Source organism: Dendrobates tinctorius, unplaced genomic scaffold (genome assembly GCF_039654945.1).
Source record: "Dendrobates tinctorius isolate UK_male_01 unplaced genomic scaffold, ASM3965494v1 ptg000016l, whole genome shotgun sequence".
In the NCBI taxonomy this organism is placed as follows: domain Eukaryota; kingdom Metazoa; phylum Chordata; class Amphibia; order Anura; family Dendrobatidae; genus Dendrobates; species Dendrobates tinctorius.
Window position 1 is genome coordinate 80,796,233 of NW_027361684.1, and position 27,149 is coordinate 80,823,381.

The 27,149-nt window shown below is 44.1% G+C and overlaps 1 protein-coding gene across 4 annotated transcripts in view; it reads left to right on the top strand.

The window, feature by feature from the left end:
* Positions 1-27,149, top strand: part of WWC3 (WWC family member 3) — a 272,451-nt gene that overhangs the window by 180,362 nt on the left and 64,940 nt on the right. For all 4 annotated transcript variants that reach the window (XM_073565989.1, XM_073565991.1, XM_073565992.1 and 1 more), the window contains exons 7-8: positions 619-765; positions 868-941. In XM_073565989.1, coding sequence (XP_073422090.1) covers positions 619-765; positions 868-941 — 221 coding nt within the window. The remainder of the gene's footprint in view (positions 1-618; positions 766-867; positions 942-27,149) is intronic.

Below are 27,149 nucleotides of genomic sequence, written 5' to 3' on the forward strand. Positions count from 1 at the left end.
TCGCGGCATAGTCACCATTCCAGTCTATGACCCCCGTCGGTGCATGTGTCCAGACCCCGTTTTGCGGTCCCAATGGGACACAGAAAGCAATATGAAAGCACCCTAACAAATACTGATACAAAGTTCAAGTTAAAATATTTTGGTCAGTAAATGGCCTAAGAAGCGCTTGCATGTTGACGCAGTCACCTTTTCATTTCATTAGGATAATTTGTACTTTTGACAATGATGTAAACAGCAAATCCAATAAACACATGTACGTAACCGTTGATTTATGTGCGGTTTAACACTGTAAATAAATTGGGTCTAATAGGTGCTTTCATATCGTCATGGTCATTCAACATTACGATGACAGGTCTATGCACTTAGTGCAATAAGAAGTTGTGCCGCTGATGACTGAAACACTTATACTAGATGCTCATTCTAAGTAGTGTCTCTGTGCAGTTTTGGCAAATAGTTTCCCATTTTATAGCATAAACCCTTCACTGGGGGCGCTATTTTATTGACTTTGTAATAGCCGAACTGTGTTTTGTTTTTCTGTTTTTTTTTTTTTTGTTTTTTTTAAAATTTTATTTCTAGCATGGAGATCAGGCCCAGCAACCAATTATTTTTTTCTTACAGAGCCTAGCTAAGCTGACTGATGGATTCAGAAACAGCTGCTGCATCTCCGACTCCGTGCACAACATTCATCATAATTCCAGCTCACTCAATGAATGCTTACCTCAGCAATACTGCGATGCCTGCTCACAAACAGACAACATCGGAGAGGTATGGTAAATCCAAACTCATTTGGAATAATAGTCCCTATATTTTTTTCTTTTTAATTTACTATTATCTTTAATTGGAAATATTTTGTTTTATCTAATATAGTATGGCTTTGATGATAAAGCAAATTTGGTGGACAGAGTAAGACTTAATTGGCAGTATGAGGAAGCAAAGAAAAGGTGAGAAATTAAAATGATATTTCCAGCACCGTATAAAAATGTAGCAAATTAAATAATTAATATGAAAATAAATTTGCCCTGATGTCTCCTGTTATTTTATAGGAATTAGACTAGGGTCACACGACCGTATATTCTCACATCCGAGAAAATAGGGTCAATTATGCAAATCACACTCTAATCTAATTCTAATCAGAATTTAATCAGAGCATGATCATAGTGTGGTCCGATTCTCTCAATGAGAAGATGGAGAAAGAAAAATTCTCTATCTTCTCTGTTTCAGTCCACGGAAATCAGACTGCACTCAGATGTCATTCTTCTCCCTCTAGGACCAAATAGTTCCCCCCACCTTCTGCTGCTAATCACACACCTGTCCTGAAGGTTTAATACATTCAATTGCTGGAGCATGGTGTAGGTGTTAGCTCATACTTGCCTCAGTCTTGGAAGTTCTAGTAGTCGGTTAGTGTCTTCCATGAGGACCCTTGAAGGATTGCTGGCATGACATCCCAGTTGTTTTCTTAAGCGAAGTGTCCCCCCCCCCATCCATTTACCCTCTCTCTAGTTAGTTTTAGTGGGGACTGACTAGTGTCAACCCCATCCCCTCCCTGTGTAGAGCCTACCGCTCGGGTCAGGCAGGGATTAAGTTTCTGCTTGGCGATAGGTCCAGAATCTATATATGGACGTTTAGAGCAGACAGGGTGAGTTTAGATCTGCCCAGGGGTCTCCACTCCCCTCTTCCCTACTATTTGGGCTACCTGTTCCCTCTTCCCATTGTTGTGCACTTACTTATCCTTCACCCAGTGTGACACATGCGTATGCAATGTATTTTTAACATCAGATTTTACATATTAGTCGTCCTCTGCTAGTTTTCTAACTAATAAAACAATATTATATACAGATATATATAAATACAGTATATATGGATAGATGTCATTGAGTTATATAGTCGGTGTAGTGCATTTGTAGCTTACTGTACATGTATTTAGCTAATAAATAAATAAATGAAAAAAACGCTGTGGGGTTCCCCTTATTTCTCTTAACCAGCTGAGGGAAAGCCGGCTGTTTATAGTCTGGGAAGGGAACATGGAGCTTCTCAGGCTATTAATATCAGCTCTCAGCTGTCTACTTAGCCTTTACTGGTTATTAACAAAGGGGCACTGTATGATGGGAATTGTATAGTATATCCACATGGCACTGAATCACCTACTGTGAGGCTTGTTTCACAAGTCAGTGTCCCGGTACGTGTAGTGACAGGTTTCTTACGTACCGGAGACACTGACACACGTAGACACATTCAACTAAATGTGTCTCTGCAGATGTCAGCGTGTTTTCACGGACCGTGTGTCTGTGTGCAAAACACACAGACATGTCTGTTTTAACATGGACACACGGCCCGCATCATGTGCTGCAAACGGAGAACAGTGTACACTGTCCTCCGTGAGCACAGACGGCCACAGGGGAAGAAGTGGCTACTGTAAGCCGCTGTTCCCCTGCATGTGGTGCACCACATGCAGGGGAACAACGCTTACTTTAGTGCTACTTCCCCTGCGGCCGTCCATGTGGTACTGATGCGGCACATGGGTGCCACACGGATGTGCCACGTGTACACACGGATACGGATATCTCCGGTACCATTTTTTCCGGTACCGTAAATATCTGGATGTGTGAAACCGGCCTTAGAGAGTATACCTCCACACTGAAACGAGCGCAGACATATCAGAATCAATGAAAATACCTTTAGGGCCGGAGTCACACTAGCGATTAAATCGGACGAATGCAATGCGATAAAAAATCACATTGCATTCGTCCCAATGTTATTCTATGGTGCTGCTCCCATCATGCGTTTTTTTTATCGGATCCATTCCTCGGACCAAGACAATCGCAGCATGCTGCGATTGTCACCGATTTTCAGATCGGATTCGACAATGCAAGTCTATGGATGCGATTAAAAATCGCATTGAAAACGCACCACACGTGTGACTTGCGATTAAATCGCAAGACTTCTCCTGGTCAACAGGAAATAGCAGGAGGCATGGCCAGGAAGCTTTGGGATGTAAATTTCTCTTGCAGCATAAAAAAAAACCAGGAAGAACGCCTCCACGGAGTCCTCCATCATGTCCACGCCAGTCAATGTGGAAATGCTGATAGTTCTGGTCCAGGAGAGGCCAGAACTATGGGACCAGAGAGATCCCCACTATGCTGACCGCACACGCAGGGAGGCAGCGTGGAGAAGAATCTGTGCCCAGATGTTCACTGGATATGCGGCAAAACCTCGGGAGGAGCGGGAGCAAATTAGTAAGTGAAATAATGTGTACACACAATCAAATCCCCAAATCTAATCTGCTCAATGTAAGTCCCAATATGTGTCGTCATTGCTCAGATATCTGGACATAATTACTCCGCCATTTTTATTGTGTGCATATTTACAACATCTAAATTACATCTCCCAGACTGGTGGCACAATGACAAATTTGCCTTACAAAAATTTGAAATATTTAGCTAATTGTTCTGCCACCAAATGCAGTGCTCTTCTTGTTTTTCTGCCCGTATCTTAGCCACTATATAACTTTTGTTTTTTGACTCAAAACATCATAGATGTTCACATTATTACCACAGGTTTTTCTAAATTTTGTTAGCAATTCTGTTGGTTAGAAGGTCCTTTGTAGTAGGCCTCAACCTTTTCCTTATTTTTTTGATTGGTGTGGAGCCAACAGGAATATAAATCATATAATTTGTAAAATGTGTACCTAAGCATAGGTAAACCCTTGATACCATAGCCATGTGTGGTGTAACAAAATCCTGTGTTTTTGTTCACATTGTAGTGACTGATGTGACAAGGCGTTGGCGCAGCTGCAGGGACACATATAGGAGGGAGAGACAGCTGAGGTCCCGTAGTGGAGCGGCCGGAACCACAAAGAGAAAATACCTGTACTTCGACCGCCTACATTTCCTTGCTCCTGTGATGGATCTGAGACCGTAAGTGCATGGTTTAATGTAGTACTTTGGATATTCTCTTTGCAAAATTTAATTTATGTTATTTTTTTACTTTGTAGCACCGAGTCAAACCTCACAGAGAGGGAGACCGGTTCCGACTCTGAGGTGGTGATTGATCCTGAGTCGGATGTTGCTGCAGGGTCCGGCCCATCTGCAGGACTTCCCAGAGCTACACCACCACCACCAAGATCACCACCACCAGAATCTGTTAGCCAGGCAGCACAGCATGATGACCGGGGCAACAGTAGCAGCCCCACCATGCCACTGGATACCTCTCCTCAGCCTTCGGCCCTACCATGACGAGGCAAGCGCAGGAGAGAAGGAGCACCTTTGGGAACAAGAATTCAGGTGGACCGAGGTGTATTGGACTACTTGTCCACAGCTGCTCATGATGATGGGGAGGAGGCTTATGGGCGCAGTCTGGCACAGTATTTGAGGGCAATTCCCAGTGGGTACAGGCTGCGTACGAGAGGGGCTCTCCAAATGGTTTTGGATGCCAGCACACCACCCAATAATCCCCGCAGTGTGTTTCAGTTTCTTGAAAGGTGGCAGCTGTCAGATGAGAATCAAATTATAAGGCTGGTTGGACTTGATGTGGCAAGTTAACCATCCTTGGAACCTGTTCCTCCTCCTCCACGGGTGCCAACACCTCCGCCTCAGCCTGCACACATCCCCAATGTGGCTCCACAGGTCCAATATATGGGCCAGGGCGCACATGCCCAATATGGCCACTTTAACGTACCCAATGTTGGTGGGTGGCCACAACATGGGTATGTTATACATGGACATATTGGGGGATATGGGCAATTAGGGTAGCTCTACCAGGACTACCCACACCAATATCAAAATTACCCCTACCCAAACCCACAAATTGATCCTGGCAGGATGCAACTGATGGCACAGCCTGCTGCCAGCGCACAGGGGGACAGAGATGTGGCCCAGCAACCATGCCCAAATGACCAAACAGGCCCCCCACCTTCACCACCCCCAACCTACCATGACTTGTAGGTTTTCATTTTTCCCTTGATGTAATGTTTTGTGTTTTATACATGATGTTTCATTTTTGGTTTGGACTGTTAAATACTAATGTGCTGATAACATTAGGCCATATGCCATTACTATGGTTATTTGGTACTGCAATACCAAAAAAAAAAACAAGTAATAAACTTGTTAACATTCACAATGTGTGTCTGTTCATATTCGTACATGTTCTGTAATGTGTTAGATAGATATAGTAAAAAGTACTGTTTAAAAAAAACAAAACAAAAGGCCAAGCAAACAATCTTTATGAGAACACAATACAACCAAAGCACTACATAGATAAGGCATCATCTTGCCAGGCAGTAGCACCCTGAGGTGTTAGAAAATAAGTTGTAAACACATCATGCAGACTCCACTTCAGCATCATCATGTGAGGGGCAGTCATGAATTCTTGTGAAGTTATGTAGGACAACACAGGCTTTAATAACTTCATTGACATTAGCTTCACTCAGCTGAATTGCTGACTGTAGGACCCTCCATTTGGCCTGGCCGTAAGAATACCAAAGGCACACTCCACCAGTCGCCGAGCACGTGATAGGCGAAAGTTAAATATTCTACGCCGGTGGTCAAGGGTTCGTCGTGGATATGGCCTCATGACATGTCTGCTCAATTGAAATGCCTCATCTGCTACAAGAACATAAGGCACCGGTTCCAGATTTGAGTTGGGAAGCTGACGTGGTGGTGGTAGGTCAAGCTCATTATTACGCAGCCGCCGACCCATAATGGAAGAATTGAAGACTCTGGAGTCTCCAGTTCTTCCATAGGCCCCAATATCTACAGTTATAAACCTGTAGTGAGTGTCAACCAAAGCCAACAATACTACAGAAAAATATTGTTTATAATTATAGAATTGGATTATTATTGGATTATTGAATATAGAGTTTTGGAAACTGGCACGTGTCCTCAAATCCACGGGAGATACGCAACCAGTCAGGCATTTTGGGCTCCGGCATTACCACATGATGGAGTCTGGTCCAGATTTGGGAGCATGTAGACCGTACAGTGCCAGAGATTGTTGATTTCCCAGTTAAAAATTCTAAATGCAGACCAGCAGATGAAAGGCCAGTTGAAAGAAAGCTAAAATGAAAAAAAAAAAAACAAAACATGAGTACACAGCCCAACAAACAACAGATACAGTTTCAAACACATTTCAAGTCGAGAAATTCTAAAGTAGGCATGATGAACATTAAATTACATGCCATGGCTTGGTTCCGTAAACCACAAGCATATAAATGTTTTGGGGAAATGTGGTGGAAATAATTTAAGAAAATAGGGCAATAATAAATAAGGTTCAAGGTCTGTTAAATAAATATGCTGCTTCACACATCATCAACGTATTGGTTTGAGACATACCGTAAGGTGAGGAGTAGACGCTCCTCTGCAGAAATAGCTTTGCGCATCCTCGTGTCCTGAAACATGATCCCAGGGCGCACAATCTCAAGCAAAATATCAAAGGTATCAAGGCTCATCCGACAATATTGATAGAACTTCTCCGGATGGCTACGCAGAGATGTATAGAGACGGTGGAAATGGCCATTAGATATCCTTCGGAGCAAAAGTGGATGGACCCACATTCGTCTACGCCTCCTCAGATCCACAATCACAGGGTATTGCTCCCCAAAACGTCGGGATATTACCCCATTAGAAAAGAACACGCTCAATGGTGTTAAAAGTGAGCCTGTCTGTCATGTTTAGCACAAAGCAGAGCTAACCAAATCCAAGCACTGACTGTATGTCAAAGGTAGCAGGCTCACACCTGTTGGAGAGCCCATAAATATAGGGCGGGATGATTTTTTAAATGAGTTTCAGGCCTAAAAACCGTTTGTCAATTTTGGAATGGTCAGAAAAAAAATCGCCAGACGGATGTCAAACGGATGCTTACATGCGATTAAAATCGGATCAATGAAGAAAAATCGCATCAAAAACGGATCACTGGTCAAGAAACATTTGTGCGATTTCGGACCGTTAAAATCGGACCGATTTTTTTAATGGTTGTGTGTGACTCCAGCCTAGTATGCCAAATGGTATCATATAGGCTCACAAATTCTATATAAGCTGTATCATTGATCCAAATAATGGGATATGTAATGAGTAGAGATGAACGACTTTGCCTTTTTTAGGGTCGAGTCAGGTTTCATGAAACCCGACATTCGCAAAAGTCGGGTCGAACGAAATCAGCTGACTATAGGGAAAAGTTGGAGGCTGACTGAAACCCAATGCATGTCAATGGGGAAGCAAAGTCGGCAGGGAGTGGAGGACAGTAAACACACCTACAGTGCCCATTTCAATGCCAAAAACATCAATTCTTATTACTGAAGCTTGTCAACCTTAATTTACTTCATAATAATAGTTAAGCATTGAAAACTGGGGGTTATTTGGCTAAAGTTGTGGGGGGTAGGGCTGGCTCCAGGTTTTCATGTGCCCTGGGCCAAAGAGTGTCAGTGCGCCCCTTTAACACATACCACACAACTCATGATGCTCTGATACGGCACAGAAATATAGGTATAGTACAATGACAAATACTTCACTGCTTACATGACATGACTGATCTATTTTAAATTGTACAATAGATCAAAAAAAGGACAATATATTACTCCATACAGTATTATGGCCACCACATTGTGCGCCATACAGAATAATGAGCCCCAAATATTTCTCCATACAGAATAATTGGTCACATATAATGTTCCATACAGTATATGATGAGCTCCACATAACGCTCCAGTATATGATGGGCCTCATGGATGATACTCCAGTGTATGATGGGCCCTAATAATGCACCATATATAATGGGCTCCATTTCTAATTCTCCAGTGTATAATGGCCCCGTAAATGCTGCTCCAGTGTCTGATGTCCCCCATTTGGAATGCTCCAGTATATGATGGGCCTCATGGATGATGCTCCAGTGTATGATGGGCCCAAATAATGCTCCATATATAATGGCCCCATTTCTAATGCTCCAGTGTATAATGGGCCCCGTAAATGCTGCTCCAGTGTCTGATGTCCCCCATTTGGAATGCTACAGTATATGATGGGCATCATGGATGATGCTCCATATATAATGGGCCCCATTTCTAATGCTCCAGTGTATAATGTGCCCCATATATGCTGCTCCAGTGTCTGATCTGCCCCATTTATAATGCTCCAGTACATGATGGGCCTCATGGATGATGCTTCAGTGTAAGATGGGCCCTACTAATGCTCCATATATAATGAGCTCCATTTCTAATGCTCCACTGTATAATGTGCCCCATAGATGCTGCTCCAGTGTCTGATCTGCCCCATTTATAATGCTCCAGTATATGATGGGCCTCATGAATGATGCTCCAGTGTGTGATGGGCCCTAATAATGCTCCATATATAATGGGCTCCATTTCTAATGCTCCACTATATAATGGGCCCCATAGATGCTGCTCCAGTGTCTGATCTGTCCCATTTATAATGCTCCAGTATATGATGGGCCTCATGGATGATTCTCCAGTGTATGATGGGCCCTAATAATGCTCCATATATAATGGGCTCCATTTCTAATCCTCTACTGTATAATGGGCCCCGTAAATGAAGCTCCAGTGTCTGATGTTCCCAATCTGGAATGCTCCAGTATATGATGGGCCTCATGGATGATGCTCCAGTGTTTGATGGGCCCTAATAATGCTCCATATATAATGGGCCCCATTTCTAATGCTCCAGTGTATAATGGGCCCCATAGATGCTGTTCCAGTGTCTGATCTGCCCCATTTATAATGCTCCAGTATATGATGGGCCTCATGGATGATGCTTCAGTGTATGATGGGCCCAAATAATGCTCCATATATAATGGGCCCCATTTCTAATGCTCCAGTGGTTAATGTGCCCCATAGATGCTGCTCCAGTGTCTGATCTGCCCCATTTATAATGCTCCAGTATATGATAGGCCTCATGGATGATGCTCCAGTGTATGATGGGCCCTAATAATACTCCATATATAATGGACTCCATTTCTAATGCTCCACTATATAATGGGCCCCATAAATGCTTCTCCTGTGTCTGATGTCCCCAATCTGGAATGCTCCAGTATATGATGGGCCTCATGGATGATGCTCCAGTGTGTGATGGGCCCTAATAATGCTCCATATATAATGGACCCCATTTCTAATGCTCCAGTGTATAATGGGCCCAGTAAATGCTGCTCCAGTGTCTGATGTCCCCCATTTGGAATGCTCCAGTATATGATGGGCCCCATTTTTAATTAACCCAGGCATGGTATGTGAAAAGAGCTCCATGGAGTAATCTGAAGTGTGTGCTGCCACATCCTTCACTTTTGGTGTGGGTGAAGGACACAAGGAAAGGGGTTGCTCCTGACCAGAAGCCTGCACTGACGACTCAGTGCTTGCATTTCTTTAAACTTCAGAAAAGGAGGCGATAGAGCTGGAGGCTGTTTCAGCAATGTAAGCCAAAAACAGTTCCTGATGCTCCAGCTTTAAAAGCAGTCTACCTACTCCCAGAAAAGGGAGCCTTACAGACCTTCCAGAGCTACACCATGACGCAGGCTCAACACCTCCTGTGTTGTGAGTCCATTTTCCCCTTCACCATTGAGGTCTGATGAACTCCCTCTTCTGGTGAAGGAAGGTAGTGAGGCTGATTACCAAGCACCTGGGCAGGATGATGATGACTGGGTGACTGGAATTGCTGACTGGATATAAGCAGCCGACGCCCTTCTGCCTTGCTGTGATTTCTCAGAAGGATTCTAGGAGACCAGTCTGATTCCTGCTCCTCAAAAGCTAAGTTTTCTGCTCTGCTTTTTGCATTTGTGTTTTGGTTTTGTTTTGCCTTGTTTTTCTGGATTTCTGCCATTCCCTGCTGGGGTGAGCTGAATTCATTTTTGCTCTGTCTTCAGAAAATACCTGAGTACTGATAGTCTTTTTGAAGCCTGGGGTCTTCAGGGCTTTTTTCCCTATCAGTATGTTGGCTCTTGTTTTGATAGGGTTTTGGCGGATTGCAGACAGCAGCTTTTCTATCCTGTCCTATTTAGTTAGCTTGGGCCCCATCATTTGCTCAGCCTATCTTTCTATCTGTGTGAGTGCTTTTTCATCTTGCTTCACCGTCATTATATGTTGGGGGCTGCCTATTGCTTTGGGGTCTGCTCTGGGGCAGTTTAGATTTCCCTTTCTGTCTTTAGGCTATTTAGTTCTCCGGCTGTGATCGAGGGGTCTAGGGCACCGTAGGAACCCCCCACGGCTACTGCTAGTTGTTGTTGATAGGTTCAGGGGTCTGCAATCCGATAGCTGCCAACTTCTCTGGTTTTCTGGACTTAGCTAGTATTTCTGTTTTTGGCTCCTACGGTGACTCATTCATAACACTCCTGCCTTAGCTGCTATTGTGTTTTTGGCACTACCAGCAGATGCACCACCACCAGTACCAGGTGGCCCCCCCACATCCACGTCCGCGTCCTCTTCCTCCATACTTCCTCATGTTTTGGAAAATGGACCCAAAATACCAGCAGATATATGGCACTGTGTCAGAAGCGTACAGCTCTATACAGTCTAGGGATAACTGTAAATCTCCGTATGTATTTCATGAGTCATACACAGACGCTCACAGGCTCAGTATGAATTACACAATAAAATAAAAAGTTGAAAAAGGGTACAGTATCACCAGATACAAGGTATATATAGTATAGTGTAAACATTATGAATCTCCGTATATATTTCAGGAGGCAGACACAAACGCTCTCAGGCCCAGTATGGATTACACAAGAATATGAAAAGCTGTAAATGGGTAATGTAAATAGCAAAAAAGGTTACTGTTATGAATGGGTCACCGAGGAGAAAAAAAACAAAACAAGCTAAGCCAGAGAAAACCAGAGAAGTTGGTAACTATGCAGATTGCAGATCCCTGATCTTACCACACAACTAGCAGTAGCCGTGGAGCGTGCCTACGATGTTCCTAGACGCCTCGTCACAGCCAGAGGACTACATAAGCCTAAAGTAAGAAAAGGGAAAACTAACTGCCCCAGAGCAGACCCCAAAGGAATAGATAGCCCCCACACATGTATTGACGGTGAAACAAGATGAAGGCACAAACACAGGTAGGAAAATAGGCTGAGCAAATGATGGGGCCCAAACTAACTAGACGGGAAAGGAAAGGCAAGTCACTGTCTGCAACCTGCAAGAAACCCTACAAAAATAATGTCCAACACTTCTGATAGCAAAATTAACCCTGAAGTCACTAGACTTCTCCCACTATATCAGCACTCTGGAATATTCTGAGACAGAGCAAAAAGAGACCGAACTAGTAAGGGACAAAAAGCCAATTGGCAAAATACTGATAAATAAGAGTGGAAATTCAGCTCAGCCCCCAGCCGGGGCTGGCAGACCACACAAAAAACAGAATAGACCAATAAAATCAAGTGTGAACATTAGCAGAAAAACTTAGCTTTAGATGACTGGAACAGAGCTGAAAACCAAGAGCTGACAAGCCAGAAGGAATCACCAGCAACTGAATAGGGTGTCTGCTGTCTTAAATCCAATCTGAGAATCCTGAGATCCAATCATCATCTTCATTCTCAGGTGGCAGATCTCCACCGATCAAACTAGCCACACCACCTCCCGTCACCACCAGAGGGAGTCCAGAAGGGGAACTCACAACTGGTGAGAATGAACTCACAACAGGTTACTGTATCAGAAGCGTACAGCTGTATACAGTGTTGGCCAAATTTGAAATCTCGGTATATATTTCCGGAGTCACCCTCAGACGCTCACTCAGTCTGGATTTGACCATAATAAAAAATGTTGTTAAAAAGGTACTGGATAACAAGATAGCAAGTATATATATTATAGGGTACAATTGAAATCTCCATATACATAGTCCCGTAGTCACTCTCAGATGCTTACTCAGTATGGATTTGACCGTAATACTAAACGTCGAACAAAGGTACTGTATAACAAAATACAAGCTGTATCGAGTATAGGGTAAAAATTGGTATCTCTGATTCACCGTATATATAGAAGGCATAAACCACACACGCTCACTCACTACACTGTGTTCCAAATTATTATGCAAAAAAAGTTTAGGAGTGATAAGGTTAGAATTTTTTTGTTTGTCATTTAAACTCATTGATGGTGATGTGTGTCAGGGCTCTTTATACCACTGAAAGCAATTGCAGATACCTGTGCAAATTAGTTTGGCAGGTGTGTCCAAATAAAGGCAAGACTACTTAAGAAGGCTGTTCCACATTATTAAGCAGCCTACATTTTTTGCCAAAATGGGAAAGAAAAAGGATGTGTCGTCTGCTGAGAAGCAACAAATTGTGGAGTATTTAGGTCAAGGCATGACTACAATCAACATTGCCAAGACACTTCATCGTGATCATCGCACAAGAAGTATGTAGCTGATTCCCAGCACACACGTGTGCGTGCTGATAAGGAAAAATTGAGGACTCTTTCCAAAAGGCAATTGCGTCAGGTTAAAAGAGCAGCTGCAAAAATGCCTTGTCATAGCAGCAGACAAGTTTTTGAAGCTGCTGGTGCCTTCAACGTCCCCCGAACAACAAGATGCAGGGTCCTTCAGAGGTATGCAGCTGTGCGTAAGCCATCCTGTCGACCACCTCTATCCACTGCACACAAGCAGAAACGGCTCCAGTGGGCCCAACGATACATGAAGACTGACTTCCAAACTGTTTTGTTCACCGATGAGTGCCGTGCAACGGTCGATGGTCCAGATGGATGGAGTGGAGGATGGCTGGTTGATGGACACCCCATGAAAACACGACTAAGGCGCCAACAAGGAGGAGGTGGAGAAATGTTTTGGACTGGAATCATGGGGAGAGAGATTGTCGGCCCCTTTAGGATCCATGAAGGGGTAAAGATGAACTCCATAATCTATGTGTAGTTTCTAAAACAGCACTTCTTGCCATGGTTCAAGAGGAAGAACCGTGCTTTCCGCAGCAAGATCATTTTCATGCATGATAATGCACCGTCTCATGCTGCAAATAACACATCTGCATCTCTGGCTGCTATGGGCATAAAAGAGGACAAACTTATGGAGTTGCCACCATCTTCCCCTGACCTCAACCCCATTGAGAACCTCTGGAGCATCATCAAAAGGAGTGTCTATGATGGCGGGAGGCAGTTCACATCTAAGCAACAGCTCTGAGAGGGTATTCTGTCCACATGCAAAACAATTGAAGCACAAACCATCCAAAAACTGACAAATTCAATGGATGAGAGAGTTCAGAAGCTTCTTTCAAACAAGGGGTCCTATGTGCAAATGTAACATCACCTAGAATAAAGTTTTGACTTGAAAACTGTTTGATTTCATTTTGTAATAAGCTGATAATGCTTATAAATTCACAATTGACCATTTTTTTGTTCAAAATAAAAATAAAAAGGTTGAAAACTCTGCTGTGCATAATAATTTGGAACATGCATTTTGAGTGTTTCTTATTTTTAAAAATATACTGTTTTCATAGGCAGTTTGTTCAAAAACATTGCAATTATACTAGAATAGTAGATGACTGGAAAATAACAATGACTGCAATTCATATAGGTAATTTAGAGGAAATATGAGGAAATATTTGCATAATAATTTGGAACACAGTGAATGGATGATACCGTAATAAAAAATTTTGAACAATGGTGCTGTATCAGCACATACTAGGTGTATCCAGTCTAGGGGCTATTTGTAAATTTCCGTCTATACTTCCGGAGTCAGTGAAAAATGAGGATGAATGAACTCATGGAGATCAACATCCAACACTCCGGAGACACCATCACATGTTTCTCAACGCAGTGATTCTATAGCAATGCCCCATCCCTTATGGGAAATATGCAAAACACAAGCCGCGGAGACACCATCACATGTTTCTCAACGCAAGCAATGACTAGCCAGGTCTTTCCCAATTGCGTTGAGAAACATGTGATGATGTCTCCGCAGTGTTGGATGTTGATCTCCATGAGTTCATTCATCCTCATTTTTCACAGTCTTCTACTAGGCATTGCTCCTACTAGCCAGTTTCCTACTCCACACTGATGAGGGGCAATACCCCGGAACAGTTGTCTGTGGATGGATACCATGTTTTGGCATAGGTGGTTTCCTTAATTGGAGACTGCCCTTACGGTGGTTGTTCCTTCCCGGGGAAAGATGTCATGAACTCATTTTCTGCTCCACCAGTTGAGAAGTTCCCCTTCCGTTCTCCCTCTGGTGGTGACAGGAGGTAGTGCGGTTGGTTTAAGTGGTAGTGATCTGCCACCTGATGAGGAAGATAACGATTGGATCTCTGGAGTATCAGACTGGATATAAGAGCTGACGCCCTATCCGGGTGCTGGTGATTCAGTCTGCTTCCCAGGTCCTGGACTTCAGCTCTCTTCCAGCCTTCTCAAGTTATGTTTGTTTTTTTGCTAATGTTCACACTTGCGCTTGTTGGTCAATTCAGTTTTTTGTGTAATCAGCCTGACCCTGCTGGGGCTATGCTGAAATTCCACTCCTATTAATCAGTATTTGCCAATCTGCTTTTTGTCCCTTATTGGATTGGCCTCTTTTTTGCTCTGTCTCAGAATATTTCAGAGTGCTGATATAGGTTTAGAAGTCTAGTGACTTCAGGGTTAATTTTGCTATCAGAAGTGTTGGACAATATTTTTGTAGGTTTTTTTTGGGCAGATTGCAGACAGTGTCTTTCGTTTTCTGTCCTTTTTAGTTAGCCGGGTCCCATTTTTTGCTCAGCCTATTTTCCTGCCTTTGTTTGTATTTTCATCTTGTTTCACCGTCAGTACATGTGGGGGGCTGTCTTTCCTTTGGGGTCTGCTCTGGGGCAGTTAGTTTTCCTCTTTTCCTGCTTTAGGCTTATGTAGTTCTCCGGTTGTGATGAGGCGTCTAGGCCAACGTAGGAACGCTCCACGACTGCTGCTAGTTGTGCGGTTAAGATCAGGAATCTGCATAGTTACCAACGTCTCTGGTTTTCTGAGACTTAGCTTGTTGTCTTTTTTTCCTCCTCGGTTTCCCATTCATAACAGAATCACCAGCCATACCGCAGATTCTAGGGTACTCAAAAGCAGGAAAGAATTGTTAGAGAATGAAAAGGAAAAAAAAAAAGGAAAAGTGTCAGAATTTTTTTTTTTTATTATGTATTTTTTCCTCTTTTTCTCTTGGGCCGTAGGAAGATTTTTTTTCCTAATGGAGATTAAGCAACTGTCTGATCGTGTGGAGCAGCTTGCTGCTGAAGTGCAGGGAATTTCCACCTACCTTATTCAGTCACATGCTGCTGAACCCAAGATTCCTACTCCTGATGTGTTTTCTGGGGTCGGTCTAAATTTCTGAATTTTAAGAATAATTGTAAATTATTTCTTGCTTTGAAGCCTAACTGATCGGGGAGCTCTTTGCAGCAGGTTAAAATTGTCATCTCCTTGCTGCGCGGCGATCCCCAAGGTTGGGCTTTTTCTCTGACACCTGAAAATCCTATTCTGACTAATGTGGATACATTTTTTCAGGCCTTGGGGTTGTTGTATGATGAACCTAATGCCGTTGATCAAGCTGAGAGAACCCTGTTGGCATTAAACCAGGGTCAGGATCCTGCAGAGTTGTACTGTCAAAAATTCCGAAAGTGGGCGGTCCTTACTACATGGAATGATAGTGCATTGGCAGCTCTCTTTCGGAAAGGTTTGTCAGAGACCGTAAAAGATGTTATGGTGGGATTTCCTGTTCCCTCTGATCTGGATGGCTCTATGTCATTAGCCATTCAAGTTGATCGGCGTTTACGTGAACGTAAAACTACACTGGAGGTACTGCCACCTTTTGAACAAATGTCTGAACCTATGCAATGTGATGGGGTTTTGTCTAGGGCGCAACGTCGGGAGTTTAGAAGGCGTAATAAGCTGTGTTTTTTCTGTGGAGATGCCTCTCATACTATTTGTCTGCCCTAAACGAGAGAAACGTTTTGCTCACATATTTGCTGTGGGCAGTATACAACCTAAGTTCCTTTTGGCAATTACTCTGATCTGCTCCTTGTCCACATTTTCCACTAAGGCTTTTGTGGATTCAGGAGCAGCTCTGAATCTGATGGATTTGGACTTTGCTAAATGTTGTGGTTTGTCCATGATGCCTCTGCAGAGGCCCATTCCTTTGAGGGGTGTTGATGCCACTCCTTTGACGGAGAATAAACCTCAGTTTTGGACCCAGGTGATAATGCGAGTTGCCCCAGACCACCAAGAAAATTGTAAATTTTTGGTGCTGCATAATTTGCATGATACTATTGTTCTGGGGTTCCCCTGGTTGCAAACTCATAACCCAGTTTTGGATTGGAAATCTGTGTCTGTGGTGAGTTGGGGTTGTCAGTGTGTTCTTAGGGACGCTCCTGTTTTCTCCACCTCTCCTCAGTCTCATGATATTCCTGATTATCTGGCTGATTTCTCTGATGTTTTTAGTGAGAGTAACTCTGCGTCTTTGCCTCCTCATAGGAGTTATGACTGTGCAATTGAGTTGATGCCTGGGTGTAAATTTCCCAAGGGTCGGCTTTTCAACTTATCTATACCCGAACATGATGCTATGCGATCCTATATTAAGGAATCGTTGGAGAAGGGTCATATTAGACCATCCTCGTTACCGATAGGCGCTGGTTTTTTTTTTTTTGTGGCCAAGAAAGATGGTTCATTAAGACCGTGTATTGATTATCGTTCCCTTAACAAGATGACGGTTAAATATCAGTACCCGATACCTCTGATGTCTGATTTATTCTCCAGAGTTAAGAGTGCCTGCTGGTTTACTAAGCTTGACCTCGGGGGGCGTATAATCTTATTCGCATCAAGCACGGGGATGAATGGAAGACGGCGTTTAATACTCCGGAGGGACATTTTGAGTACCTGGTGATGCCTTTTGGGCTCTCTAATGCCCCTTCTGTCTTCCAATCCTTTATGAATGATATTTTCCGAGACTTTGTGGATAAGTTTTTGATCATCTATCTGGATGATATTTTGATCTTTTCTAGTGATTGGGATTCCCATGTGTAACATGTCCGGACTGTGTTCCGGATTTTGAGGGAGAATTCCCTGTTTGCTAAGGGATCGAAGTGCCTCTTTGATGTACAGAGGATTTCATTTTTGGGATTTATCTTGTCTCCATCGACTTTTGAAATGGACCCGGCCAAGGTACAGGCCATTTATGATTGGGTTCAGCCTACTTCTTTGAAGGCTCTCCAGAAGTTTTTGGGTTTTTCTAATTTCTATCGTAAATTTATAGGTAATTTTTCTAGTATTGTCAAACCACTGACTGATCTGACCAAGAAGGGAGCTGATGTGCTGAATTGGTCTCCTGAGGCTGTCTCAGCATTTCAGGAGCTTAAGCGGAGATTTACTTCAGCTCCAGTTTTACGGCAACCTGATGTCTCACTTCCATTTCAAGTGGAGGTGGACGCTTCTGAGATTGGTGCAGGAGCTGTATTGTCAAAAAAGACCCTGTGACTTCTAAGATGAATCCCTGTGCCTTCTTTTCTCGAAAGTTTTCCTCATCTGAACGCAACTATGACGTGGGGAATCGGGAATTGTTGGCCATGAAGTGGGCATTTGAGGAGTGGAGACATTGGTTGGAGGCAGCTAGACATCAATTTGTGGTCCTCAGCGATCACAAGAATCTGATTTATCTGGAGTCGGCCAAACGCTTGAATCCTAGACAGGCTAGATGGGCCTTGTTTTTCACGCATTTTAATTTTGTGGTCTCTTTTCTTCCTGGCACTAAGAATGTTAAGGCAGACGCCCTTTCTAGGAGTTTCTTTGCTGATTCTCTTAATGTGACTGAGTCTACTACTATCCTAGGTGAGGGGGTAGTTCTTTCTGCCATTTCGCCCAATTTGAGACGCGCCCTGGAGGAATTTCAGGAGGATAAACCTGAGCGTTGCCCTACGGGAAGATTGTATGTTCCTGACCAGTGGAGAAAGAGAGTGATGTCTGAAGTCCATTGCTCCGCATTGGCTGGTCATCCGGGTATTTTTGGTACCAGAGATTTGGTGAGTCGGTCGTTTTGGTGGCCTGCCTTATCTCGTGATGTGAGGAATTTTGTACAGTCCTGTGGGACTTGTTCTCGGTCTAAACCCTGTTCTCGTTCTAGTGGGTTGCTGATGCCTCTGCCGATGCCCAAGAGGCCATGGATCCATATCTCAATGGATTTTATTTCTGATCTTCCTGTCTCTCAGAGAATGACTGTTATCTGGGTGATTTGTGATAGATTTTCGAAGATGGTCCATCTTGTACCACTCCCAAAGTTGACATCTTCCGCTGAGTTGGTGCCCTTGTTTTTACAACAGGTGGTTCGGTTACACGGGATTCCTGAGAACATTGTGTCCGATAGAGGGGTCCAGTTTGTTTCCAGATTCTGGAAAGCCTTTTGTTCCAATCTGGGAATTCAGTTATCCTTCTCCTCTGCGTTTCATCCCCAGACCAATGGGCAGACTGAGAGAACAAACCAGACCCTGGAGTCTTATTTAAGATGTTTTATACCTGCTGACCAAGATGATTGGGTCTCATTTTTGCCCTTGGTCGAATTTGCGCTGAACAATAGAGCTAATTCTTCCACACTATGGCTAAATAGTGCTGTAAGGGGTGCAATAAGAGATAAAAATAAAGCATTTAGAGAATTAAAGCAAGTAGGTAGTGATGAGGCATTAAATAAATACAGAAAATTAAATAAATTCTGTAAAAAGCAAATCATGACAGCAAAGATTGAGACAGAGAGACTCATTGCCAGAGAAAGTAAAAATAATCCCAAAATATTCTTTAACTACATAAATAGTAAGAAGCTAAAAAATGATAATGTTGGCGCCCTTAAAAATAAAAAAAAGGATTAAAAACACACATGTGACATGCACAATGTGAACAAGTCTGTTGGACCATGTTCACTCCACCCTGACTGAAACACAAACAAAAAGCACAGAATGACAAATGTGCAAAAATACCTTGCAATAAGACATATAACAGTAGTCAGCAAGTGCTGATAAAAGGTAATAACAAACACAGGGTATTTAGTCTATACGTTTTTTTGCAAAAAAATGTATAACAAGCTGCCTCACCAACGTCAAGGTAACCCGTATTGAAGCAGTCCCTATCTAATGTATTTAATACCTGAACATATGAACTGTATCTAAATGAGCAGGATTAAGACAGGCGCTTTCTGGTATGGGCACGTGATGCAAGACAGCTCCTTATGTGCATGTCACACAAGAGAGGGGTGGGGTCTCTCAAATCATGCATAAGCACGATTTTTTTTTCGTGCTTATGCATGATTTGAGAGACCCCACCCCTCTCTTGTGTGACATGCACATAAGGAGCTGTCTTGCATCACGTGCCCATACCAGAAAGCGCCTGTCTTAATCCTGCTCATTTAGATACAGTTCATATGTTCAGGTATTAAATACATTAGATAGGGACTGCTTCAATACGGGTTACCTTGACGTTGGTGAGGCAGCTTGTTATACATTTTTTTGCAAAAAAACGTATAGACTAAATACCCTGTGTTTGTTATTACCTTTTATCAGCACTTGCTGACTACTGTTATATGTCTTATTGCAAGGTATTTTTGCACATTTGTCATTCTGTGCTTTTTGTTTGTGAGTCTGGGTGAAATGGTGGAGGAGGATGAGGAAAAAGCCAATATGCTAAATGACTTTTTTTCAACAGTGTTTACACAAGAAAATCCCATGACGGATAACATGATCAGGGATAAAAATTCTCCATTAAATGTCACCTGCTTAACCCAGCAGGAAGTACGGCGGTGTCTAAAAATCACTAAAATTGACAAATCCCCAGGCCCGGATGGGATACACCCCCGAGTACTGCAGGAATTAAGCACAGTCATAGATAGACCATTATTTTTAATCTTTAAAGATTCCATAATAACAGGGTCTGTGCCACAGGACTGGCGTATAGCAAATGTGGTGCCATTATACAAAAAGGGGACAAAAACTGAACTTGGAAATTATAGGCCAGTGAGTTTAACCTCAACTGTGGGTAAAATCCTGGAGGGTTTTCTAAGAGATACTATACTGGAGTATCTGGAGAAGAATAAACTTATGACCCAATATCAACATGGGTTTACAAGGGACCGTTCCTGTCAGACTAATCTGATAAGCTTTTATGAAGAGGTAAGTTCTGGACTGGACCAAGGGAATGCAGTGGACGTGGTGTATATGGACTTTTCAAAAGCTTTTGATACGGTGCCACACAAAAGGTTGATACATAAAATGAGAACAATGGGGATAGGGGAAAATATGTGTAGGTGGGTTAAGAGCTGGCTCAGGGATAGGAAACAAAGGGTGGTTATTAATGGACCACACTCGGACTGGGTCACGGTTAGCAGTGGGGTACCACAGGGGTCAGTTTTGGGCCCACTTCTTTAACATATTTATTAATGACCTTGTAAGGGGCATAGAGAGTAGAATTTCAATATTTGCAGATGACACTAAACTCTGCAGGGTAATCAGTTCAGAGGAGGACTATTTTATATTACAGGAGGATTTATGTAAACTAGAAGCTTGGGCTGATAAATGGCAAATGAGCTTTAATGGGGATAAATGTAAGGTCATGCACTTGGGTAGAACGAACAAGATGTAGAATTATGTGCTTAATTGTAAAACACTGGGCAAAACTGTCACTGAAAAAGACCTGGGTGTATGGGTGGACGACAAACTCACATTTAGTGGCCAGTGTCAGGCAGCTGTGCAAAGGCAAATAAAATAATGGGATGCATTAAAAGAGGCATAGATGCTCATGAGGAGAACATAATGTTACCTCTATATAAGTCACTAGTGCGACCACACTTAGAATACTGTGCACAGTTCTGGTCTCCGGTGTATAAGAAAGACATAGCTGAACTGGAGCGGGTGCAGAGAAGAGCGACCAAGGTTATTAGGGAACTGGGGGGTCTGCAATACCAAGACAGGTTATTACACTTGGGGTTATTTAGTTTGGAGAATCGAAGGCTTAGGGGTGATCTTATTACAATGTATAAATATATGAGGGGACAATACCAAGACCTATCTAATGATCTTTTTACTCTTAGACCTGTGACTGGGACAAGGGGGCATCCTCTACGTCTGGAGGAAAGAAGGTTTAAGCATACTAACAGACTCGGATTCTTTACTGTAAGAGCAGTGAGACTATGGAACTCTCTGCCATATGATGTTGTAATGAGTGATTCCCTACTAAAATTTAAGAAGGGACTGGATGCCTTTCTTGAAAAGTATAATATTACAGGGTATATACACTAGTTTCCTTAGTGTTGCGTTGATCCAGGGAGCTAGTCTGATTGCCGTATGTGGAGTCGGGAAGGAATTTTTTTCCCCAATGTGAAGCTTACTGTTTGTCACATGGGTTTTTTTTTGCCTTCCTCTGGATCAACATGTTAAGGCAAGTTAGGATAGGATGGGTTTAACTAGATGGACTTAAAGTCTCCCTTCAACCTTAATTACTATGTTACTATGTTACTCTGATGTCACCCTTTTTCTGTAATTTTGGGTTTCATCCTCGATTCTCTTCAGGGCAAGTGGAATCTTCGTCCTGCCCAGGTATGGACACTGTGGTTGTGAGAATGTAGCAGATATGGGACCAAGTGGTGGATAAGTTGTCACTCTCTCAGGAAAAGGCCCAGCGTTTTTCCAACCGGCGTAGGACCATTGGTCCCCGGTTTAAAGTGGGTGAAATGGTTTGACTGTCGTCTAAGAATATTCCTATGAAGGTTGCATCTCCAAAATTTAAGCCAAGATTTATTGGACCTTATAAGATTTTGGAGATTCTTAATCCTGTTTCTTTTCGATTGGCTCTTCCAGTTACGTTCAAAATCCATAATGTATTTCACAAGTCACTGTTGAAGAGGTTTGTTGAGCCAGTAGTTCCTGTGGCGGCACCTCCTGATCCTGTATTGGTTAAAGGCAATGTGGAATATGAGGTAGAGAAAATATTGGATTCTCGTTTGGTTAGACGGAGACGCCAGTATTTGGTCAAATGGAAGGGTTATGGCCAGGAGGATAAATCTTGGGCCTCTGATATTCATGCCAATAAATTGGTTCGTGCTTTTCACCCTGTCCCATCCTGATCGGCCTGGTGGCATGGATGAGGGTTCGGTGACCCCTCCTCAAGGGGAACTCATTTTCTGCTCCACCAGTTGAGTTCCCCTTCTGTTCTCCCTCTGGTGGTGACAAGAAGTAGTGCGGTTGGTTTAAGTAGTAGTAATCTGCCACCTGATGAGGAAGATAACGATTGGATCTCTGGAGTATCAGACTGGATATAAGACAGCCGACGCCCTATCCGGGTGCTGGTGATTCAGTCTGCTTCTCAGGTCCTGGACTTCAGCTCTCTTCCAGTCTTCTCAAGTTAAGTTTGTTTTTTGCTAATGTTCACACTTGCGCTTGTTGGTCAGTTCAGTTTTTTGTGTAATCAGCCTGCCCCTGCTCCTCTTATTAATCAGTATTTGCCAATCTGCTTTTTGCCCCTTATTGGATTGGCCTCTTTTTTGCTCTGTCTCAGAATATTTCAGAATGCTGATATAGGTTTAGAAGTCTAGTGACTTCAGGGTTAATTTTGCTATCAGAAGTGTTGGACAATATTTTTGTAGGTTTTTTTGGGCAGATTGCAGACAGCCTATTTTCCTGCCTTTGTTTGTATTTTCATCTTGTTTCACTGTCAATACATGTGGGGGGCTGTCTTTCCTTTGGGGTCTCCTCTGGGGCAGTTAGTTTTCCTCTTTTCCTGCTTTAGGCTTATGTAGTTCTCCGGTTGTGATGAGGCGTCTAGGACAAACGTAGAAACGCTCCACGACTGCTGCTAGTTGTGCGGTTAAGATCAGGGATCTGCAATCTGCATAGTTACCAACGTCTCTGGTTTTCTGAGACTTAGCTTGTTTCTTTTTTCCTCCTCGGTTTCCCATTCATAAGAGAAAGACCTGGCTTGTCATTGCTTGCGTTGAGAAACATGTGATGTGTCTCTGCGGCTTGTGTTTTGCATGTATACTTCCGGAGTCAGACACTCACAGGCTCACTATGTATTACACCAGAATTTAAAAAGTAGAAAAAAGGAAAGGTATTCGAAGCGTACAACAGTATACAGTGTTGTGGTACTTTTAAATCTTCGTATATATTTTAATCTCAGTAAGCCAGTCCATACTCTAAACTACTGGAAACTACATAGATACAAGTACAGGCGGAAAGTCGAGTGTTAGCCGAAATTTGGGAATTACTCATCGCTGGAAAACCTCCCGGTAGATGTTGCATAGGCGATGCAGACCCTCAATTACTGTGTCTGTGGAGACAGCGAAAACGGTTCTTTGTGAAGAAAGGATTGCTTTATCGCAGTAGCGTGGATCACATCACCGTTACTCGTCTCCATCAAATTGTGATCACAGGGAGAGATGTAGACATGGTCCTCACTGCCTATCATGATGTGTCTGGTCATTTTGGAGTGCAAAAGACAGAAGCCACAGGCCGTAGGCGATTCTATTGTATTGGCATGAGAGGGGACATTGAAAAATGGTGGCAGGAATGTCACACGTCTGTGACTATCACAACTATGAAAGGTGATCCTAAAGCACCACTGCATCCGCTTGTAAGTTGACATCCATTACAAATGGTAGCCATTGATCATCTGAAGGTAGAGGCCAGCAGGACAGGCCATAGCTACATCTTAACCATCATTGATCAGTACACCAAATTTCTAGCTGCCGTCCCTGTGAAGGATTTAACTGCCCAGACTACACAGTGGTGGAGCAGGGAGAGGTAAGTATTGCAACTTGCAAGTGCTGTGGCCATGACCAAGCAGGGGGGGTACACTCGTGGGCGACAGTACTGGCACAGGGTCCCTCATAGTACGCTGGTGTGTCTGACAGTGAGTGGGCCCCCCACCATCAGAGACACTGCATTGTACTATGAGGGGCCCTGTGCCAGTGCAGTCGGCCATCAGGGGGCCCATCCACCTGTTCAGAGCAACGGCACTTGCCCGGGTGCGCCAGGTGTTGACCCCAGCCCTTTGGGGGGGCAGCCCAGTTAGGGAGGTTTAAAAAATGGCATATGTTGATGTGTAGGCTGGACATTCAGCTGCTGCAAATGGCGGAATTGGGCAAGTCCGAGGAAGAGGAGGATAAAAGCGAGGCAGTTTTCTGGCAACCTATGTGTCATCAGGAGAAGGTGGGACAAAATCATTTGAAACCCATGCATGGTTCATTTTAATGAAGGTTAGATCATCAACATTTTGGGTCGACAGACGGGTCCTTTTTTCTGTCAGGATTGATCCAGCAGCACTGAAGACTCTTTCAGATAACACACTAGCAGCAGGGCAAGCGAGCTCCTGTAAGGCATATTGTGCCAATTCAGGCCAGGTGTCCAGTTTAGAGGTCCAATAGTCAAAGAGGAATGACCTGTGAGGCAGAACATCGATAAGGGAGAAGTAGTTTGTAACCATAGTTGACAACTGCTGTCTCCTGTCACTTGTAATCGATGCAGTATTAGCAGTCGTGTGAGCGGTACTTGAGAAATCATTCCACAACATGGTCATTAAACCCCTGTCTCCAACGCCACTTCGTCTGTGTGCACCATGAACACCTCTTCCATTGTGCCCACTACGGCTCGTGGGAGAGCCAGCACCGCTGCTGTGTGCTGGGAAAGCCTCAAACAAACGGTTTACCAGAGTTGCTTGTTTGTTAGCCAATATCTCTAGGCTCTCCTGTGGCATGATGTTGTGTAATTTGCCTTTGTAGCGTGGATCGAGGATGCTGGCCAGCCAGTAGTTATCATCTTTCATCATTTTGGCAATGCGTGGGTCCCTTTTTAGGATCCGCAAGGCATAATCGCACATGTGGGCCAATGTTCCAGGTGTCAATAATGCACTGCCACTGCTGGGTGGAGGAGCACTTTCTGGCAAATCCACATCCCTACAGTCACGCACAAACACTGTACCTGACCTTGGAACGCCAACATTTTCTCTTGCCCCCTGAGACGCATCCTCCTGCCCAAAATAATCATCCCCGTCATCCTCCTCCTCTTCCTCCACCTCGTCCAGGACAGTTCCCTGACCAGACAATGGCTGACTGTCAGCAAGGCTTCCCTCCTCCTCCTCCTGTTCTTCCTCTGCTGCAGAGGCCAGATCCTTAATGTGCGTCAAACTTTGCATGAGCAGACGCATAAGTGGGATGCTCATGCTTATGATGGACTTTACAGAGGTCTTTCAGCTTTGACCACTACACACCCGACAATTCCATGTCTTCCCTCAAACTGCCTGCCCGTGTATCCTCCCACAAATGCATTACAGCCTGCCTCTGTCCACACAGCCTCTCAACCATGTGCAGGGTCGAGTTCCACCTTGTTGCAATGTCTATGATTAGGTGGTGCTTGTGGAGGTGGAGCAATCGCTGCAGCTTCTGCATACGACTAGAGTGGACGTTTGAGTGACGGATGTGCGAGCACAGTCTTCGCACCTTATGGAGCAGGGATGTTAACTCTGGATAATTATTAAGGAAGCACTGCACCACCAGGTTCAAAGTGTGAGCCAGGCAAGGTATGTGTGTGAGTTTTGCACGGGCTATGGCTGCCACAAAATTACCGCCGTTATCACTGACTACCTTGCCTGGCTCAAGACGTAGACTGCCCAGCCATGACTCAGTTTGTCGCTGCAAGTAGTCGGCCAGTACCTCCGCGGTGTCTGTCGCCCAAAGACATCATCACAGCCTGCTGATGCTTACCACTAGCTGTTCGATAGTGGGACACCTCGTGTACAACACTGCTAGCTGCAGATGGAGTGATCATGCAACTGCGATCTGTGGACGAGCTTTCGCTTATGGAGGAGGAGGAGGTTCGAAAGCCTACAGCCAACTGTTTCCTATACCGTGGGCTAGGCAGCACTGTTCCACCGCCGCTGTCCCCTGTGGAGCCTGCATCCACCACATTAACCCAGTGCGCAGTGATGGACACATAACGGCCCTGGCCATGCCTACTGGGCCATGAATCTGTTGTGAGGTGCACCTTTCCATTCACTGATTGCTTGAGTGCATGGACAATGCGGTCTTTCACATGCAGGTGGAGGGCTGGGATGGCTTTTTGACTAAAGTGCCAACTGGGTAGGTCATAGCGTGGGACTGCGTAGGCCATGAGCTCGCGGAAAGCTTCGCTTTCTACCAAACGGATGGGCATCATCTCTAATGAGATTAGTTTGGCAATGTGGCCATTCAAACACAGTGTACGCGGATGAGAGGATGAGTACTTTCTTGTCCTATTCAGAGTGTCTGGTAGGGTGAGCTGGACTGGAGAGCTGCATATTGAGGAAGTAGCGGTGGACCGGACGGAGTGAGAGGGGGTTGGTGATGGTATTGGTGGTAATGGCCTAGATTCAGTGTTGTGTTGCAAAACCATTGTGATTCCCTGAGTGCTTTGGCCTTGCGACGGCACCTCAACATTTAGTGCTGGTGGTGTGCTTAACGGTGGCGGTGGTCTTACAGTGGGGGAAGTGATGGAGCGTTGCTGGCTACCTTCAGTCGGAGCAGGTGCACATGTGCTACCTGAGGTTTTGTAGTCCGTCCACGCTTGCAAGTGCATGTTGATTAAATGTCTAAGCATGCAACTGGTATTCAAATTTCTGAGTTGTTTATCTCGGCTAAAGGTCCTTCCGCACTTCTTACAGGTAACCTTTGCCTCATCAGTAGGATTTTGGACATAGAAGTGCCACACTGCACTCTTCCTACTATGGTATACATTTTCTGGCCTTGCACGCTGTGCTAAGTTGACCGTCTGGCCAAGCTGTCCTGCAACTCTTTTAGTTTTTGACCAACGTTTTTGGACAGCTACGGGCTTGCCAGATAACCGCTGCTGCGATGTCAATACCTGCTGCGGATCCTTCTCCTTATCTGAACTATTGCCAGCGCCACCCTCCTCCCCCAATGGATGCCAATCCGGGTCAAGAACTGGGTCATCCATCACCTCCTCTTCAAAGTCATCTGCACCTTCCTCTTTACCTTCCTCTGTGTCACCGTGTAAGGTGGTATAGTATGTGGGAAGGGGCACCTGAGTTTCATCAGGGTCAGATTCTGGCTCAGTAGACTGTGAGGGCAATGTAGTGCTCTTGGTCAATGTACCAGTAGAATCATCTAGCAGTGGCACCATGTCAGATTCATCTTTGACTGGAGAATTCAGGATTTGACTGGATAACCCAGGCATGGTATGTAAAAAGAGCTCCATAGAGT